This window comes from Amyelois transitella, chromosome 6, assembly GCF_032362555.1.
Source record: "Amyelois transitella isolate CPQ chromosome 6, ilAmyTran1.1, whole genome shotgun sequence".
NCBI lineage: Eukaryota > Metazoa > Arthropoda > Insecta > Lepidoptera > Pyralidae > Amyelois > Amyelois transitella.
In genome coordinates this window covers 8732601-8752175 of record NC_083509.1, presented here as the reverse complement: position 1 = coordinate 8752175, position 19575 = coordinate 8732601, and the positions used below count along the sequence as shown (strand labels likewise).

General features: G+C 33.5%; 1 protein-coding gene and 1 long non-coding RNA gene across 2 annotated transcripts in view; both read left to right on the top strand.

Annotated features, from left to right (window-relative positions):
* The window catches only part of LOC106131264 (uncharacterized), a 74264-nt gene that overhangs the window by 29169 nt on the left and 25520 nt on the right, over window positions 1-19575 (top strand). The gene's annotated exons all lie outside the window — the stretch shown is intronic.
* Window positions 1882-3405, top strand: LOC132901841 (KRAB-A domain-containing protein 2-like). Its single transcript, XM_060944697.1, has one exon. It carries the CDS (start codon window positions 1882-1884, stop codon window positions 3403-3405), a length of 1524 nt encoding a protein of 507 aa, XP_060800680.1.

Below are 19575 nucleotides of genomic sequence, written 5' to 3'. Positions count from 1 at the left end.
CCTGCTTATCTTTATGATATGCATCAATGCATACCTATATTATTATTATACCTAGAAAAAAGTATTTACTACATTAATATTATATATTTATTACATTAATAAGGACGGATATTGGCATACATCTTCCAAAGCAATGTAGTTGCGGCCTTATCATCACAGATTGTTCCATGTGTTGAAATCTATTTCAGAACATTACATGAGCCTACTCGACGGTCAGGAATTGAATCTTAGTCCCTTATGATTTATACGTCTCGTTGATTTGTCTTGGAGTTATGGCAAATTATTATTTATGAGTAAGAAAAAATTTTGTACTTCCCATTTCCTCCTACTATTTCCTACTTATTTTTAATTTATTTGACAAAAATATAGTAAATAAAACTTAGGTATACAATCAAGAATCGTCGACTCTTCTCCAGAGACTTAAAGAGGCTACAATGAAGTAATAATAGTAGATGGGAAATCCATGGAAAGGAGATGGAGTGGTTCTATTATTTTTTTAATTAGTGCCACGAACTAGTGGTTGTACACGAAACCACACGGATATAATAGTAACCAAAAATATTAAAAAGAGAGAGAAGAAAACCTTGTCGACGTTCATAAATAGACCAACATGTCGTCGAATGAAAATCAGTCATCTGTTTTGGCTTCAGAATTCCGACTTACTCCCAGAGGATTTTTCTGTTTAATTTACCTCATCCAAATGATCACGAATATTAAATCCTTTGAAGCGTAAAATGACAAACGCAAATAGAGCACTCCAACGCAATTTGAGGTTATAAACGAATCCCTGATGAAAAAATAACAATTTTAATCTTTGTTAATTGCAAAAGCTGAGGTGAGAGGGGGATGTTTCAAGACTCTTGTAATGTTCCTTATAAAAGTTGTAATTTTAATTACGCCCCACCAAAAAAAGGTTAGTATTATAAGTTTGAGAGAGTATTATAAACGGAAATGAAAAATTTCACTATTTCCGTTTCCGCGTGAATTAAGGAAAATCTTCATGCCTAATTTGAAATATCTCGCACAAGTGGTCATAGTTAATCATCCCATTTTATGCATAAAGAGTAGCTTTTACGCAGTGATTCGCCCCCGTGGCAATTTTAGTAGAAAAGTATCCTATCATCCCTATTAAGTGTAATATGCGCTTTAATCTACCGAGTAAACAATTTTAAGCGCTGTTTTAAAATCCACCTCGAACAAGAGTAGTTAATAAAGGCTTGATTTTAATTGATATTAAGCCAGCTAAATGGCTGTCATGCATGCAATCCATCGGGATATGCATTATGCACTGCATTTTAAACGCGCTCCATTAACGATACTGACTAACTACTTAAACCATTATGTACCCGTATTAATCGGCAAATGAACCATCAAAATATTTAAAGGTAAATTTTTGTCTGAAAATTCGCTCACGTGTGGATTTCACTACACTGTGCTGATATTAGCCTTTTAGAAATAACATTTAAAACAACTTGAAGTATACTTATACTGTTTTAAGTAGGTAACCTTTTTATTTCATTAAATGTGTTGTTGACGAATGACTTGTTACCGAACATAGTTTCGTATAAGAACTCTTTACAATACACCAATGTTTATGTATTTTTATTTAAACAACATGTTAGATGACACTACCTCATTGATAAAAGTTAGTCTTTATCTACATAACATTTTTACATGCATTTCGAATTTTCAATACAGTTAGTATCCTAACCAAACAAAAACAAGTCGGCGAATCTCGTATTATTTTTAACATTCTCTGATTCGGCTGATTCACGCGCTGCCATTTGATAACGCGACAGCAGGCCCGCGCAGCGCCCCTCGGCGCTTTGTTGTCGTTAGTACCTAGTTCCGCCGTCACCGCTGTGGCGCCGTAGTACCAAGATGGCGGCCGGCACAGCGACAGAGTCGACGCAACTTAGTGACAATATATACTGGATAAAAACTGAAAATGAAGAAATTGAGTGCAAAGATAGTGAATTTAAAGCGAAGTTTAATGAACAATTAATTAGTTTTTATGAATCTCAAACTGTGACACCGAAAAAGCCGTGGACTATGGAACGTATATTAGAGGTTATTCAACATGTCAAAGATAATAAGGCAGCCATTCAGTTGGGTAAGCGGCGGACATCGATGCAGTATTATTGGGGTTCAAAATATGATGTTTCTAATAGTGACGACGCTGAATACTTAATAATGAAGAAAAAAGATTCTGATGATCCTATAGTTCGAGTGATACCAATTGAACAGTATTTTGATTTGATAAATCAATTTCACATTGAACTTAATCATTGTGGCCGAGATAAAATTTGCCAGGTTATTAAGAATAAATATTATGTACAGAAAAAGGCAATTGAAATTTATATTGCTTTATGCCCGGTTTGTGAACTGAAACGAAGCAATCAGAAAAACAATGCAAAATTAAGAGCAGCTAGTTTCAACAATAGTGGTCAACTCGAGCTTATTGATTTGCAGTCTATGCCTGATGGAGAATACCACTGGTTATTAAAATACCAAGATTGTACTACAAAATTTCTTTATCTACGTCCGCTGCGAACAAATGAAATAACTGAAATTGCTTCAGAATTGGTAAAAATATTTTTAACTTCTGGCTCGCCTGGTATATTAATAAGTACAAACGAGCAAATTCTAAATGAAGTAAAAATAATATGGCCCGATTGTAACATAAAGCATGAGAATCCCATACATTCATGCCGAGATCTAGATAATCTGGAGATAAACAATACAGATATAACAAGTATGCTTCAAACATGGATTAATAACAATTCAACTAACTGGTCTCTTGGCTGTCATTTTATTCAATATAAAATTAATACATCAACGCATTCAAGTGAAGAAAAGTCGCCATATAATGCAGTATTTGGATACAATCCGTGTATAACTGAAAAAAAATCTGTTGAACTTGACATAAAAAATGAGGAAGAAAATGAAGGAACAAACAATAGATTAAAACGAGCTGCTGAGAAAACGAATGATGAAATAATAAAAAAAAAGACCTCAGCAATAGTAGTTGGAGATACAGTTAATGTTAGCGTTCCCAAGACCGATCGTGGACCTTTAAACACGAAGTGTATTTTCGGAATAATTACTGATATCAATAATGGAGTGTATCAAGTGGGCACCAAATCAGGAATAATTAAGAACTGGTTCCCACGTGATCGGTTGCAGTTAGCATCATCTGTTGAATTTAAAGAGGATGTACCACAAAATTTATTAACATTAAAAGAAGCTGTAACTAAGCAAACGTTATTTGGTGATGAAGCATTTAACAAATGCTTGTGTAAGCCGTCAAAAAATCAATGCCATAATTTTAAATGTGCTTGCTATAAGAAAAAAATACTCTGTAGTTCAAAATGTCACTCTAGCTTGATATGCCAAAATAAATAAATATTTTTAATTTCAAACAATGTTCATCTAATACTCGACCATTTTATTTCTTTTTATTCACAATTGGAAGCAATTTTTATTTTTCTACGCGTAGAATTTGGCCACCCTATGCTGAGGTTGAATTGAAATATTCAATTATGTAGATGACTTTGTCACTTCAACTGGTATAGTCCATGAACGTAATCCTTTTTTAAAGTTTCGTACCTCAAAAGAAATCGGAAAGGAAAATCATGGTTATTGATGCACCTTGGGTCTCTTTCTAGAGGAAAAAAAATGATTTTTTTTTCAAGGTCACCCTTCCCGAAATCACACAGCCTACTAAACTGACATCCGCTATTAATTACATCTACAATTAATTACGAAAATGCCGAAGAAACATAATGTGAGACGACATGTCTGAATCACAAAAAGTAATCATCGTTATTATGTTGCAATCACTCATAGTCACTTACAATCGTCCTCTGAATTAAGTTCGTAATAAGGAAAATGATGAAAGGAAAACGCAAGTAGGTATTTCATATCTTGCTCTTACAAACAACTTACAAATAAACTTACGGGACACGTTATTACCAATGGAATATATTATTATAAGGTGGAAGAGTGAAAATATTTTTATACTCTTTTAATCTAGAATAGATTAGAATCACTACATGATATACAACACAAATTCGCCTCTTTCTGTTTCTAAGATTTCTTTTATATCACGCAACAGATCTACAATATACTGAACCGATCTTCTTGAAATTTTGCGAATATATAATTTTTAATTATGGATGTCTGGAAAAGGACCAAGGGATACGAGTATTAGCTCGGGTGACTGCAGGAACAATCAAAAAGAATAATGGAAAACAAAAAATCTATTATTATTCGTTTGTCTGTAATATCTTTATCTCTGAAACGATTAAGGTTCTTTCACCAATCGTATTTTATTCAGACAGAAAAACATTTTAAGTTTTTTTTAACAGTCCAATAATAAAAAAGATCATTATTTGAATAAATTTAAGACATACGTTTGACATATAACAAATCCATACTAATATTATAATAAATATAATAGTGTGTTTGTTTGTCCGTCATTCATGTCAATGAATCACTGAATGTATACATGTAGTGTGGAGCACTGAGAAAGATATTAGGGTACTTTTCACGCGGGTGGATCCGCGGGCGATAACTAAAAATGAAAATGCCAATAATAAAACTATTTTTGCAACGGCAGCCACACCAAACAGAGTTTACCAACGTCCCTATGGCTTAAGGCCTCTTTGCGGCACGTCATCATAATGGTCCAGCTTTTATGGTTGTTGCTGCAACTTTTTCAACGTTGCGACCAAAGTTGTGCTTGAAGCCAAAGCTTTTTGTTCCTTTTTTAGTCAAGCGCTTTTGTAACGCTCAAAACTGATGTTTCGCTGAAAATCTCAGTTTCTTGGTACATTTATTTAATGTTTTTCCTAGAATAATACGGAACAGGGCCGCAAATAAAAATGATTGTACGATATTTACCTTTATAATTTAGAGTTTTATGGATTACATACATATTATATAATCAAAGGCTAAGACAGAGATAACAGTCTTAAAAATACGAAAAGGCCACGTTCAGCTGTATGACTTTAAGATTAATTTGATAGAAAATAAGTTCCTAACTCATCGCAGAAAAGAAAAATCCTAAGTTTGTGATGGTGGTTCCCAGCACTTTAGAATAGAACCACTCCATATCTTGGACGGTCGTAAATGGCAACTAAGGGAAAGACTAATAAACTTTAGATTCTTCTTATAGACGTGCTAGCAACCAAATATTTGAATTTCAATTCCGTAGTGTTGGCTCTGTCTCCCCCGCAAGGGATATAGACGTGATCATGTGTTTGTACGTATGTAAGTTTATCAGAGAAATAGCGTTTCATATTGAATTAATCTGTAACGGGTGGTCATTCAACGGCCAATTATGCGAAAAGTGCAATCTGCCGCATTTTCCTACACAACTAGACTGTGACTAAGTGAAAAACGATTATTCATACTATCGGATTCTCTCATGTAATACTTAATTATAGATTGTAACTATTACTCGATTGCTCTTAAACCGAAACGATGCTAGTAATAAGAGGAAAGATTTGTATTACAAATCTTGTTAACAACAACAGCATCGAATTTAACGTAGTGTTTCAAAATTACATGTCTATCTTTTTCCTGGAAATTCCCGCGGTAACGGAAAAAGCAAAGCTGCAGGAAACCGCTAGTATCTAATAATTTACTAAAAACCTATTTTACTCTTACGTACATAAAATTACAACGGTAACATGTACTTAAAAAAATCGCATATAGAACATTTGTAACAGTACATCGAAGCTGTCAAATTATCGACGTTTAATTACGTTTCAATTAAAAACACCGACAGCTATCTATCAGCAAAATCAAGGCCCTCAAAAGCGCATGTTAGCATCGACAGTTCCGTACATAGACATAGTGATCACTAGACCTCGCGAGCGCTTAGCGAGTGGAAATTTAATCTCGTCTAATAAATCTCTCTTCCAAACTGTTTCATATCATATTTGTTGCATATGACATAAAATTATATATTTATCCCTTGCAGGAAGACGGAGTATTCGGTCTCAAAAAACCTAAAAGGTCACATTCAATGAAATGGCTTAGTGATGAAACTGAGATTTAAATTGTGACAGCTTCCTAGCCCATCGCCATATCTATTGCATATACGTATATTATTAACAAGGCTTATCGTCACAAGACTCGCATGACACGTTAAGCTTACTAATATTTGTTGCGACCGTCAAAGAATGAAAATCTAATATCGGGGTACCCTTATTAAGCTGTATCAGTAAAATTTACCAAAAAAGAAACCCTTAATATAGAAATTCTTCTCTTATTTAGTTCAGCGGATTTTACGGTAAGTAGAAAAAAAAATGTCAATTAAATTTCACACCGTTGGGTGAACTAGCAGTATCTACCTAGATCTATGTATGTGGTCACGTATGTTATAATACTGACACGTAAATTAGTTCTCTTATATCGTTTGTGGTTAAAAATCGTGTGTTCACATCTAAAAAGATAAATATAAAAATACTACTGTCTATTTAGAGCAAAACAATATTAACGAATTAACGCCATGCAGCTTTATAAATACCACGGTACTATTTATTCACGAACTTTGATAAAACTATTGTTTTATCTATTTTTCTCCGTCAAGTTGAATGCCGTGTGGTTCCCGGCACCAATTGTAAAAAGAATAGTACCACTTCATCTCTTTCCGATGGATTTCGTAAAAGGCGACTAAGGGATAGACTTAACTTAGGATTCTTATGGTATAATTAATATGCTGAAGATTTTGAAAAATCTATTCTATTCTATTATACTTATAATGGATTGTTTCATGCAATATAAATATTGATAGATTTATTTTTCGTACCAATAAAGAGTTCCAAAAATCTTAAAATATATATGATCGCCTAATTCAGTTACAGGTCAACTCATATATTTACCATTCCAAACTATTACACCGGATCGCCGCCGTATAAATCAATGCCCCAAGGCAATGGGGCATAAGATTTATTTTTTACCTATTTTTTATACCATATGTTACCTTATTTCACCAGCACGCTTCAATTTGGAAAACGTAAGGATATATTCACATGGTCAAATTGTATTGGCATAAGATAATGCCACCTTCCCAAGGTTTATATTCACCCTCTTTCTGTATAATTAGCTTCGTTGACCTACTTTTATGTATCCTTTCATTATTATTTACTCCCAGACTAACTTGATCATAATTAAGTACAAGTAACACACTTTAGTTAAAAAATAAAAAAAATTGCCGCATATACAATTTTAATTATTATACTCGTACTTACATTTAATCTGTATAGATACCAAACCCATATTAAAATATTTTATAATACCTAAAGAAATAATTTTGTTATTAATTGATAGTGAATAAAATCATAATCATAAACTAAATAAAAAAAAATTATACGTAAATAAATTTGATCTTGATTGCCTGGTATGCTTACGAAATGGAAACGCCTAGTGACTCATTGTATCATTGGCTTAGCACCGGCCGCATTTTTAACCTATGTTTTGTTCAAACCTACCAACTTTTGTCACTTAAGACACTAATGCTCTCCAATATGTGGTCGTACCCTAACCGCTATTAATCTTTAATCCATTTATGGAAGTTCTTTGAAAAAATTGCTCAATTGAGTGCAATTCTGCACACTTTGACAATACATTCTTTTGAGGCACGAAGAAATATTCGCACAATGCTATCGAGGTTAGTGTGTTAGCACAGAGCAAAGTAGACGAGCTCGCGGAGGTAATTATAACATGACTAGCTTTTAGCCGCAGCTTCGTCCACGTGAATTTAGCGGCATCTAAAAAAGCCAACGAATTGAACGCCACCTTCAAAAATTGTACTATTTTCTTGTTACTGTGTAAATTTCTATGCAATAAAGATATTACAAACAATTGTCGAATTTAGCGCCACCTGCAAAAGAAACACAGGTTTTAATGATGTGTGTTGGTATGTCTGTTAAAAAATACAAATATTTGTTGTAAATTCATACAAACAAATTGTAAATGTCATTAAAGGGAAAGGCTAATGAACTTGGGATTCTTTTAAGCGGAGGGCTAGCAACCTGTCACTCTCTGGATCTCAATTCACTCATTATAAAGGTTTGTAACACCTTGTCTACCTTGCGTGTGAGACATGTAGGTACATGTGTGGTTAGTAGTAGTTCAAATTTAAATAGTAAAATTGTAACAGTGTAAGCAATTATTATCTAAATTGTCACCAACGCTTAGTGAAATGTGACGAGACAAAACGCCACTTTCACTGCGGACATTCGAAGCGGGCATAAAAAGTAAAAGTTATTATGAAACAAACGCCGTTTTTGTCTAAGATCATTAGTAAGATCATGAATGAATTAAATATATTTCTGTGAGAATCATTATGACTTGCGTTATTAGATAGTTTTATTTGTTTTATTACCTTCATTACCTTTAGAACTCCTGACCAACAAGATCCCGATCAGATTTCTTTTAAAAAGAAAGAGACAGGTTGTAAATCCATGGTGTAATAGAAGAAAGTTAAAAAGGATATTTCTCCCCTGACTTTTGTACTTTGCTCTTAACAGAAGCAGATGGAGAATTGTTTTTAGTATTAAAAAATATTACACATGAAATGCGCACGTAACGTACCTTTATTTTATCATTTCGAATCATGTTACAATGAATTACACTAGAAAGCATCTTATGAGTATTAACATTAGTGTTCATGCTGGTCTGGAATCGTAGAAGTAACATAGTGTGTGCTGACTGTTCCTTTGGAGCGATGTGCTAGATCCTATCATAAATAAACACGTCTGAATCTCATCTCTGTGGATTTCCAGTCTTCTTAACGCTGTTGACCCTATCTACCCCGGACAGTAATATGATTTCATGAACTTCTTGACGAAATGTCAAATCATGTCACGTTATCACGGACTACATTAACTAATGCCACCCAATCTTTTAATTAGTTGCTATCACCGCGTCCATTAATCATAATTGCGTATAAAAGATTAATTTTGTCAGACCCGACTTATATCAAATAACGAAAAGATAGAAGTGAGGCGTGTCCAAACTTAAAAACTTGCAGTAGGTAGAATTAAGTTTTATTTTAATTTCAATTTCAAATTCTTTATTGCATATCATAAAGTAGTTCAATTGAAGTAATTAACTTAACACAATAATTTACTTTTTTTTATATATTTTTCTAGCGACCCAACCCGGCTTAGCACGGGTAGCATTTATAATAAATTAAAGATATAAAACTTCTCCAACATTTCAAACAGAAACAAAATCCATCCACAACAGATTAGCGCTTACATAAAGACTGAAAAAAAAGGGGGAATTTATACTTACGAACTTTTGAGAAAAATCTTATTAGACCTACCTATCTATGGTAGTATTCCACTTTTTGCATCATGTCTAAAACAAGTAAGCTGGGGGGATATGAGAATACTACTATGTGTTATTGTCCATTTCGCTTAATCTCTTCTAAACAGTACGAGTATTTTAGAAGAGACTAGGTATAAACTACGCACGTTTGTTCTTTGCACTCTAGTTACTTTGATAGGCCGGCCCTTTCCTTGCAAAACTCATTAATATTCAAAGAGAGTACTGGGTCAATGCTCATGATGCGCGCACATCACTGTCGTTACTCTTTATAAGGTACCTTTAAGAACATTATCAGTTTTGACTGGGCCCACTTTTATGGAGAATCGCTAAAATTCAATCATGATAAGTAGTTATTAGATATTTGTAGTTTGATAAAAGGTTTCTCCATCAAATGTTTGATTTGACACACGCACACCCACACATTATAACAATTTTTTCCCTTACGCGGTACACAGAGCAAGTAGTCATAAAACGCCACGATCAGCTATTAAAATTTCTCAAATAACTCTTAATATTCCCCAAAGCAAACGTAAGTATGTACCTATACTTTTGACGCAGTGACATTGGTACCTGTCAAAACTTGATAAAATCTTGGACAAAGAACATGGATGAAAAATTGGACAGATGGCATTGAGCCCTCAAAAGTAAATGGAAATGTCGAACGTGGGAATAATTTTAGACACGAAACTAGAAAAGTCAGCAAATGTAGAACAGTATACATATATTAGGTACTTATAAGAGAAGCTTTTTTCTTTCTTACCTAACGTTACTAATCTGAAGTACCTATAATCTTTTTATGATATTTTTAACACGATCATATTGTTTGTAACCGATTTTATTTACAAAAGTTATTTTTTGTTTGTTTCAGGTAAGAAGCTTAACACAGAAAATATGCCTGTTTATTTTTATCGTGAATATTTAGGGTTCAACAATTCTCAGGAAATTTCTCTCATTCGACCTTCGCCATTTCTATTGTCTTAGTTTGATACGTCGTCTATACCTGGCATATCTAGTCTAGGCATACCAATGTGATGATCATGACGTTGGCTATAGACATAATCACAGAATACAGAATTATGTGATTATGTCTAGCCAAGACTGTCCGAAATATTAGATAACACTTTGAGATCAACTTATTATCCAAAGCATGAAAAATAGTTTCACTCTGTGTTGGCGCCATCGAGTTAAAAAGAATTATTACGAAAATATACATAGATAAAATCCTATTCGTATCTTCATTATCTGATTGTTTATACATTATGAATGCGCATTAATCTCATTATTACCTTACTAATTATGTAATTATATAGGGGAAGTAGCCAAATCTAGTGCACTCAAGGTGGCAAAATTCTGTTGTTTTAATTGAACTACTCGTACATATTTTGCCAATTATCAGCATTGCGCGAGCATTCCAACATACATAAAATTGTGTTAAATACCAATTCTATGAGTGAATGAAATATTTTATCTTAATATGATATCACGTAGAAAAACTTTGAGTTAGTTATCCACACTAATTAGACAAACTGTTTTTGTCATGAGATATATAGTTCAGAATCAGATAAAGTCACAATCATGTACTTAATAATCTTATCATTAAGAAGGATTATTTATTAAGACTTCTTAAAAAGGAATATACAATACGAATATTTTTTATGAAAAAGTAAAGCCTCAGGACCTACTCTTATATCATTTTTACTAGACCCAAATGAACGCATACTTGGTGAAAATTGTGGACCCAGGACTTGCGTGTCATCTTTGTTCCTATTCCCAGTTGATTCTTTTTTTTAGTTATGTAAAGCAGATGTATGTTACTGAATTACCACTAAAAACCAATACCAATTTTTTATTATATTTGCCTAAAAATTTGTTAAAATTTACATAACTTCTTCTTTCTTAAAAGTAGCGCTAAGTCTACTCGTACCATTCTCCGGTCATTCAATCATTCATTCTCCGGTATCAAATAAGCTTGACTGGAAAAGGTAATGCCGTGAATATGTTTTTAAATGTAAGCAATTAGTGTCGCCGTTTCTCTTAAAATATGAACTTAGGTGAGCCAGTGTTGTTTTATCACACAACTATCGAATGTTTCGACATTGTTACCTGAGCACGCGCCCCCATATATTTTCATGCTTCCGTGACTGCCCCGATTAAATTGCCCACCTTAAATTGAGCTATAAAGTTGCAAAAGATAACGAAAATTCAATGCCACCCAATGGGAAAGCCAATCGACACCTATTCAAGTGTTTCACAAACTGTTTCCACACTACACTAGTTTTCTTTTTCGGAATTTAGCAATGTCATGTCTTAGATATTGCTTTCGTTGGAATAAGGTGTGTTTTATTTCAACTTATACCCCGCTCAAGTTACGCACGGGTATATTATTCAAACTAAAATTTCTCATAAATCACAATAAAGTCAAAAAATGCTTATGCTTTCTAAATAATATCGTTTAAGGTATTTGGTGGTACCATAATGATATTTAGGTCGTTTCGTTTCTTTGTAATTCTTATAAAATCAATTGGAGAGATGTCCCATCCAATTTATTATATACGTCTCTTCAATAAAAATATTATTCCGATTTTCACGGACTTTCCAATTTCCGTCATTTTACTGCACTAATTGAGACGACGAAAAGAACTCCTAGAACTGTCTGAATCTGTGTCCGAGGATCCAACGCTTTGTATAAATACCAATCATATACCCACTCGTACATTTATTAGGCCATCAAAGGCTGGTACATAACGACCGTTCAATTTCCTTTTAGCCTGGATCCATTCAGGAAGTAAAGCATTTTCTTCCGCCTCTCCAATCAGGGACTTCAAAAATATATTATGGACTGAAATGAAGGCACTTTTAATCGAAGACGAGGTGAATATTAAAAATGGTCTTTCACGGCTGACTGGAGCTCCAAATTTTTTATGGAAAGTCAATATCTATCGCAAGATGAAGTTCGTTTAACAGGTGAGTTCATGATTGGGATTTCAGAGGTCGCCGTTTGAGAGAAATTGCCTTAGCTTCATAATGGATCAAACAAAGGGACTGTCACTTTTATATGAATTTTTGTCACGTAAATTTTTGTAATGACGCTTTTAACGCAAAATTTCTTATATAGCACTTATATTAAAATTTTATCTAATTTCCAATATACTACAACATACAAAAATAGAAATATGTAAAATGAATAAATGAATGTAACATTTCCAAAATGAGTATTAGCAAGTGACGCTATACTTCATTCGCTTAGCAATCTGATTTAAAATTATTGTACGCTTTTTTAATTTATACAGACCCTCTATTATTTCACTATTGTGAATCGTTAATATAGTTATCAACGCAAAACCTTCACTTATGTGCAAACAAGTTGGAAAAATTGCATTGAAATCGAAGGTATAGCCATACAAGCGACACTAGACAAATTCTAATAAAAAATGGGGCACTTTATATCGTTACTAATAGGTACATACATAATCATGGTGGTTTTCCTAACACATTGCAACACATTGTATCGATAGTCATCGAGCATAGCGCGCTTGCAAAACTTTGCACTTGCTTTACGCAGATACACCAATTAACTTTTGTTACGCCGTTTTTAGTTATAACAGTAGTAAGTACGGACGGTTAAATTAACATAAACTAAAGAATGAATGACTAGTGAATAAAGTAAGATACGGCTAATTCTTACGTCAATATGATTCATGGGAAATTTTGTGATTGCGTAGATTTTATTCTCCTTAACTTACCTTTGACGGCTCTGCCTTATCAGAGCCTTGCACGATTTCATTGTCTATTATCATCTCAATTTTGTTTAAGCACAACACACAGAGAAAAATGAAGATTTTCCTCTTTATGTGGATTAGTGTGATAATTATTTAACACTTACACTCAATATGTAGAAACAGCATATCTTCGCTGAAAAGCATCCATGGAAAAACTAGTACAAACACAGACATTTGTTCAAGTACAGAATCCATTTTGACCAAGTTTGTGAGTGCAGTTGCAATGGTGTCATGAACACTCGTTAAGTCTGCCCAGGCAACATTGGCTCCAGAGTACTTAACTGCACTGCACTGCACCTTTTGTTGCAAACCATATCTACAATGTAACGACCGCAAACTTTGCAATACTGGCGACGCATTTAAATAGACAAAGTATCTTTTTTCTGAATAACAAAAACGTTGAATTTCAGGTCAAGGTAAAATTAGTGTGAATCACTGAATAGACGTATGAATCTTTATATGGTCTAGCAACAATTCATTTCAAATCCATCATTAAGTCATACAGCTAAACGTGGCCTTCCAGTCTTTTCACGACTGTTGCCTCTGTCTATCTCACAAGAGATATAGACGTGATTATATGTAATGGCCAGCATACGTATTTCTGAAATATTTTTAATTCTCACGCCAACTCAGGAGTTATAATGAAGGAGCCGCGTATGCAATTTAGATCCCCGGGAAGCATTAGGGGCGCCTCGGGGCACGTCTATATTGCCGGGACCCTGGGTTCATTAATGCACTCCTGAAACCTAACTAACTTTAAGAAAACTCCAGTCTTTCGCCGCTTTCAGTATCTACTCTCATTTCCTTCGCGTTAAACAAGTAACTGTTTATTGCTAGCCGGAAAATCCTGAGAGAAAATTCTCTTTCTACTTATTTCCGAGTAAATTGCAAGGGAGATCGCGAACTGTCATTTACAAAATACGGTTTCAGGGTCTCGTATATATGACTGTACTCGACTTTAACTAGGCGACTATATTCGAGCATTTTACTAGGGAATTTCTGACGGTTGTTGCATCGTTACTGCGTGGAGATTATGTGGTCTGCGTACCATCATAATTTTGTTCTACTTCGGAAATGAGATACTAGAACATTTTACATGCAATTAACGTCTCGACAAAGGTCGAATGACCAATTTTAAATTCACTTTTTTATCACAAGAACTTTCCCTATATGAATATGCACGATTACGCATTAACCTAAAAAATGGATTAGTGTTTGGTTCAACTAATAATAATAAATTATTATTAATAATTAATAATATAATATAATTAATATAATAAATTGATTATTATTATCAAACTTACAAAACCTCTTCAACTGACAACTAACCAGGTATGTTTTGTTGTTAAATTAAGTAGACCTCACCGTACCACCGCCATAGTTTATCGTACTAAGGCGACATAAATTAGAATAAGTAGTGAGATTTACGATGATCGTTAACGAAAATTGTGTATGTAAATGATGTTTTGTGTGACGATGTATGGCTAAGTCCGGCGGAGGACTGTCGTCAATCTTACCAACATAGCGCATTAGGCGCTAAATCTGGCGCTTTTTGACAATGCCTGTGCCCAAAGTTCAGGTCTTAGCGCCTATTACCCTTTCTTAATTCTCTGGCGCTACTTTTTAAGTATTCAAATATATATATTTCACGCAGTTTTTCAAATATTAGATCTAATAATAGTCTAAATGAGCGAAATCAACAAAAAAACGTTCAAAGATAGCTTAACTCTTTAATATAACTATATTTTGATACAAAAGTAGAAAGACGATTTTTTTTCTCATTAGAATTGTTCGAAAGATCTTACGCGCCTTTTTATGCCACTTTGACGGTTTTTGGAATTATTTTAGCGCCGTCTAGTCAAAGACAGTTGGCAACAGTAACCGGCGTAGACAGAACAATGGCTCTTCCTGAAACGTGGGGAGAGGCGTTGTCCATCTTTCCGTCAAACATAAATAATACTATCTCGGAACATCATCTAACTAATGCCTCTTATGAATGTGATCGATGCTTTGTAAAAAAATGCTACCTTACTTTGGAAATAAATTATATCTTTAATTCTCAGTTTCAGTCAAATTTGAAGAATTCATTTCTCAAAAAAAACAGATACATCTTATTTCATGCAATATTAGAATAAGTGAACTATGTTCGCCCTCTACGGTTTTAGGTTCTTTAGGTTCAACATAAAATTTTGATTTGGTGAAATTACTTTAAAATTGTTTGTTGTTTTCAAGCTTTCCTTGATAGGTAACTATGTCTCGCGGAAATAAGTCTAAGACTCTTTTTATTAGTTTGATTCTTGGATTTAAAAAAAAATGGAGCTGCTTTGCTATCACTATAGCCAGATAAACTTAGATTTAAGAAATAATTCGCTACGCACGTGCAACGTTACGGATTTTAATTATATAGGCATGACAAGAAACTAAATTCGTATAAGTAGGTAATTGAATTAAGGCAAGTTAATGTGATTTCCTGCAAAGTGTATTGATTCCTATGGCTGTGTGGTTAGATAAAAAAGTAATAGTTAGATATTACAGATTGATTCTGATTACTCGAATTCTGATTAAATTCTAACAATCCAGCATTGTGGAGTATTTCGAAGTTACCTCAATATTTGTGGCATGTCCGTAAAAAAGTCTATCTACAAACCAACTAATAAAGCAATATTAAAAACGCAAAAATATTTGCCGTGTGGTCCCCGGCATCAATTTAAAACAGAATAGGGCCATCTCTTTTCCATAGATGTCATAAAAGGCGAATAAGAGATAGGCTTATAAACTTAAGATTCTTCTTTTAGGCGATGGGCAATCAAGTTGTCACTATTTTGAATCTCAATTCTATCCTTAAGCCTAACAGCTAAACGTCGCCTTTCATCATATGATCAAAAACTTATATAGGTTTTTGAAGCCTGCTGGCTCTGTCTACTTTATGAATGATTAAGTATTTCAAAGTATCTGAGTTCACACAGAGCCATGAAACCAATGGTTAAAATGCAATATGAATAAGGTCGATATCGAATGAGGAAAGGTTTTCAAAACATGTCATTCAATTTCATAAAACTAATTGGCCCGACACGTACCTACCTAAATAACTACCTAATGCTGTATGTATACAAAACCTGTTTAAGATACGAAACCGTTACAAAACAATTTCTAAGAAACAAAAAATACATGTTTACGGGTATAACCACAAACAATATTCTCTTAATATTTTGTTTGTGCAGCCATAGCTGTGGGTAATAAATATAATGACTAGACTCAATGGCATAGGAGCGGCTAAATTACTTAAGTCTATGACTATGACCTGCTGGTCGAGGACAAGAGAAATTATCTAAAATAAAACATTTGGTAAACGTTTTAGTTTCACAACTAAGAACTGAGCTATTTTGCGAAACCATTCGTGAGCTGATTTACCGTAATATTACACTTATCTGCTACTTCAAATATGCCTTTATATGCTAGGTACATTGGTACGCGATGCTTAACCCGAGATGAAAACGATATGGTCATTGAGAATCTTTGAAATTGTACTTGTTGAGAACTTTAACTTGACTGATTTTCTTTTCTTTGCTCCCAATATTTTATACATAAAAGAGTTGATTTTAAATAAATTAAAACAAACTAAGTCACTTAACAATAAATATTTCCATAAAATCTTCGAATAACTAAAGTAGAGAAGGTCATAAATTTTTTCTCAAGTCTATAATTACACCGAAAGACTATCGCTTGGCAAACTCAATTTTCATTTTTTATCAATTTTAAGATGCCGCAAAAAGGTGAGATAAAGCCGGTAAACTTAAGAGCTGTCGGGGCTATAAGCTGATCCCCTACCAATTTATACGCCATAACAAAAAGAGAGCACTTCAATAACGCATAATACATTATACACTGCTGGTTTACAACTAAAATTATGAGACAGCGCTTAAGTGAATCGGCAATGGATAATTAATTTATATAAATTGTAGTTTTTGGAAACTATATCTTGGTGGAGATAGCTGGTATTGAACGAGGCCGCGGGCTCTCGGTCAGTTCGCCGCAAACTGGTTTCATTATCAAAAGTCAATAACTTTCCGATGCATTCCAAGTCATGGCCAATACCGAGATCAACGAACGTAAAACGTAACATGTTAATTGATAATAAAAACGCGATTCTTGCGATCTAGATAAGAAATTTCGCTTTCTTCAAATCTTTGGTAAAACAACTTTCGCTAAAACTGTTTTTAAAGTGGTGCGCTAACTTTAGATTGGTAAGAGATAGGTTTATACCTTTATCTTGTGTTGTTTTGCATTATATCATCCATGTGACTCTGTTCTGTTTTTTTTAAATTAAGTAAAATGGGTTATGTTATGAGTTACGAATAAGTTTCAAGCAAATGAAACTGAACTTCAGATTAGTGGAGCAAATATTTTGTTATTTTATTAATCACTATATTAACTTTTTAGCTGGACCTCTGGACTGGACATTATCAAGAGATAAATATATAAATAAGTAAATAAATGGAAATTTCACATATCATCTTTGAGTAGTTCATAAACAAATAGGTACTGTACAACATACTTTCCTATTTATCTCCTTCAAAAAAGAAAATTCTTATGAAGAAGATTCTGTAGTTACTGAATGCCATCATTTAAGCTTAATTTCGTATACGTAAATCCGGTAACGAATTAATTGTTGTTGTTTTATTCAGATCCGACGATTATTCGAGCTATAATCAGTATAATCACTTGCAATTTAAACACGCTTAAGGTGTAAACGAAATAATAGAGGATCATTGTTGAGTTTTGGCGGGTAATTTTATGCTATTTTAATATTTATTTCCTTTTAAGGCGACCCTGGTATACATTGTGAATTGTGTTACGAAATTGTACTTGACTATGACTCGCTCTGTGTGATAAACTTCTAAGGCCAATGTCATTATTGCATTGATGTCTATTGCTTGTTTTTTTTTAATGTTTAATGTATGGAAAAGAAATTAAATATGCACTTGTTTGGTTTTACGATATAATTTAATGCGGTGGAGGTCGCCATGGTCGAAATGGGCATATTATTAGTTCTTCCGCTCTCTACGTTCATAAGTTCTTTATATATCTATCAAGGTGCATTTGGTGAGGAAAAACATCGTAAGGTAAGTAAACGTAAAACATGCACATTCAAGCAAAATACAAAATGTTTATTCGGAATTCTATCTGTTCTGGTATCCTGAGAACTGAGTCGTTAGATGGTGGTCACTCCAATATATTTATCTGAACCTAGAAACTAAGATTTTAGGTATACCTACAGACCATACCTAAAAACAAAGTTTGAGGCCCCTTTCCAATAGCAGAAAACGCCTGAATTATTAAATGTTAGTAGTAAAAGAACACGATTTAGATCCGCTTAGAACACATATGTAAACAAACAATATAGAAACAAAAGTATATTAAATGGTCCAAGCACTTTCTTCGCCATATCTTAGAGGCCTATATTTACGATCATTATACAGATGTTAATTCTATTCAAATTGCTATGTTCATTGCTCATTTTGAATTAGAAAACTAAAATTGAATACAGCAATACGCTTTCTCCAGCGATTGCGGATACGTGCTAATAAAGAGTCTCCAGATGTTATGTACCTTAACATCACAGAGCACAGAAGAATAAAGGCTGCCTTGCTGTTCGATATTACCTTAATATTGCTATTGCCTTAATATTAGACTATTGTCTAGGTCAACTTGGAGATCCCATCTCATCTTTTTAGGCTAACATCATCTAGTTTCCTTTCTTTCACACTTGCGTGCCATTCTCTTCCCGCTTTGTTAGATATTTGGGATCCTCAAATTTAGAGATTCATGGGACAACTTGATAACGATCACCTTTAATTAAAATTAGAGACGTAGGTAATAGAAATTCAAATATATCAGTAAAAGGGTATGCAGGAATGATTATTCTAATATCCGTACGACAATCGAGTACAGACAGAACGCCCTTGCATTCATTGTTGTATAATATACCCACATTCAATAATAATTACACGTTTCAAATACTTCGGAAGTCGAGTACATCGGATTAGTTTTGCATTGGGCAACACCTATTTTTTTTTTCATTTATTAACATATAAAATTGCTATTCGTTGATCTATTCATAGCGGAATCGCCGCTAGGCTTTTGGGCTCTTTGTCTAATATTTTTAGATCTATATTTTACATAATTTATGTTTTAATAATTACTGCATGATATTTTTGGTTGTATGTTAGTCATCGTTACCATTTATGATTAAAGAAAGATAAATATAGTTCGTAACTCCATCACGCGACTTCGCTCACATAAAGTAGGTAGTAGTTGTTTATTACAATTCACACGGAATTATTAAAGTACTTACAAAAAGTAAAAAGAAAGGTTGAAAGAGAAAGAAGTATACTATTAGAGTAAGAATAATGAAATAACAACAAATGAAATGTGTAAACTTACTTTG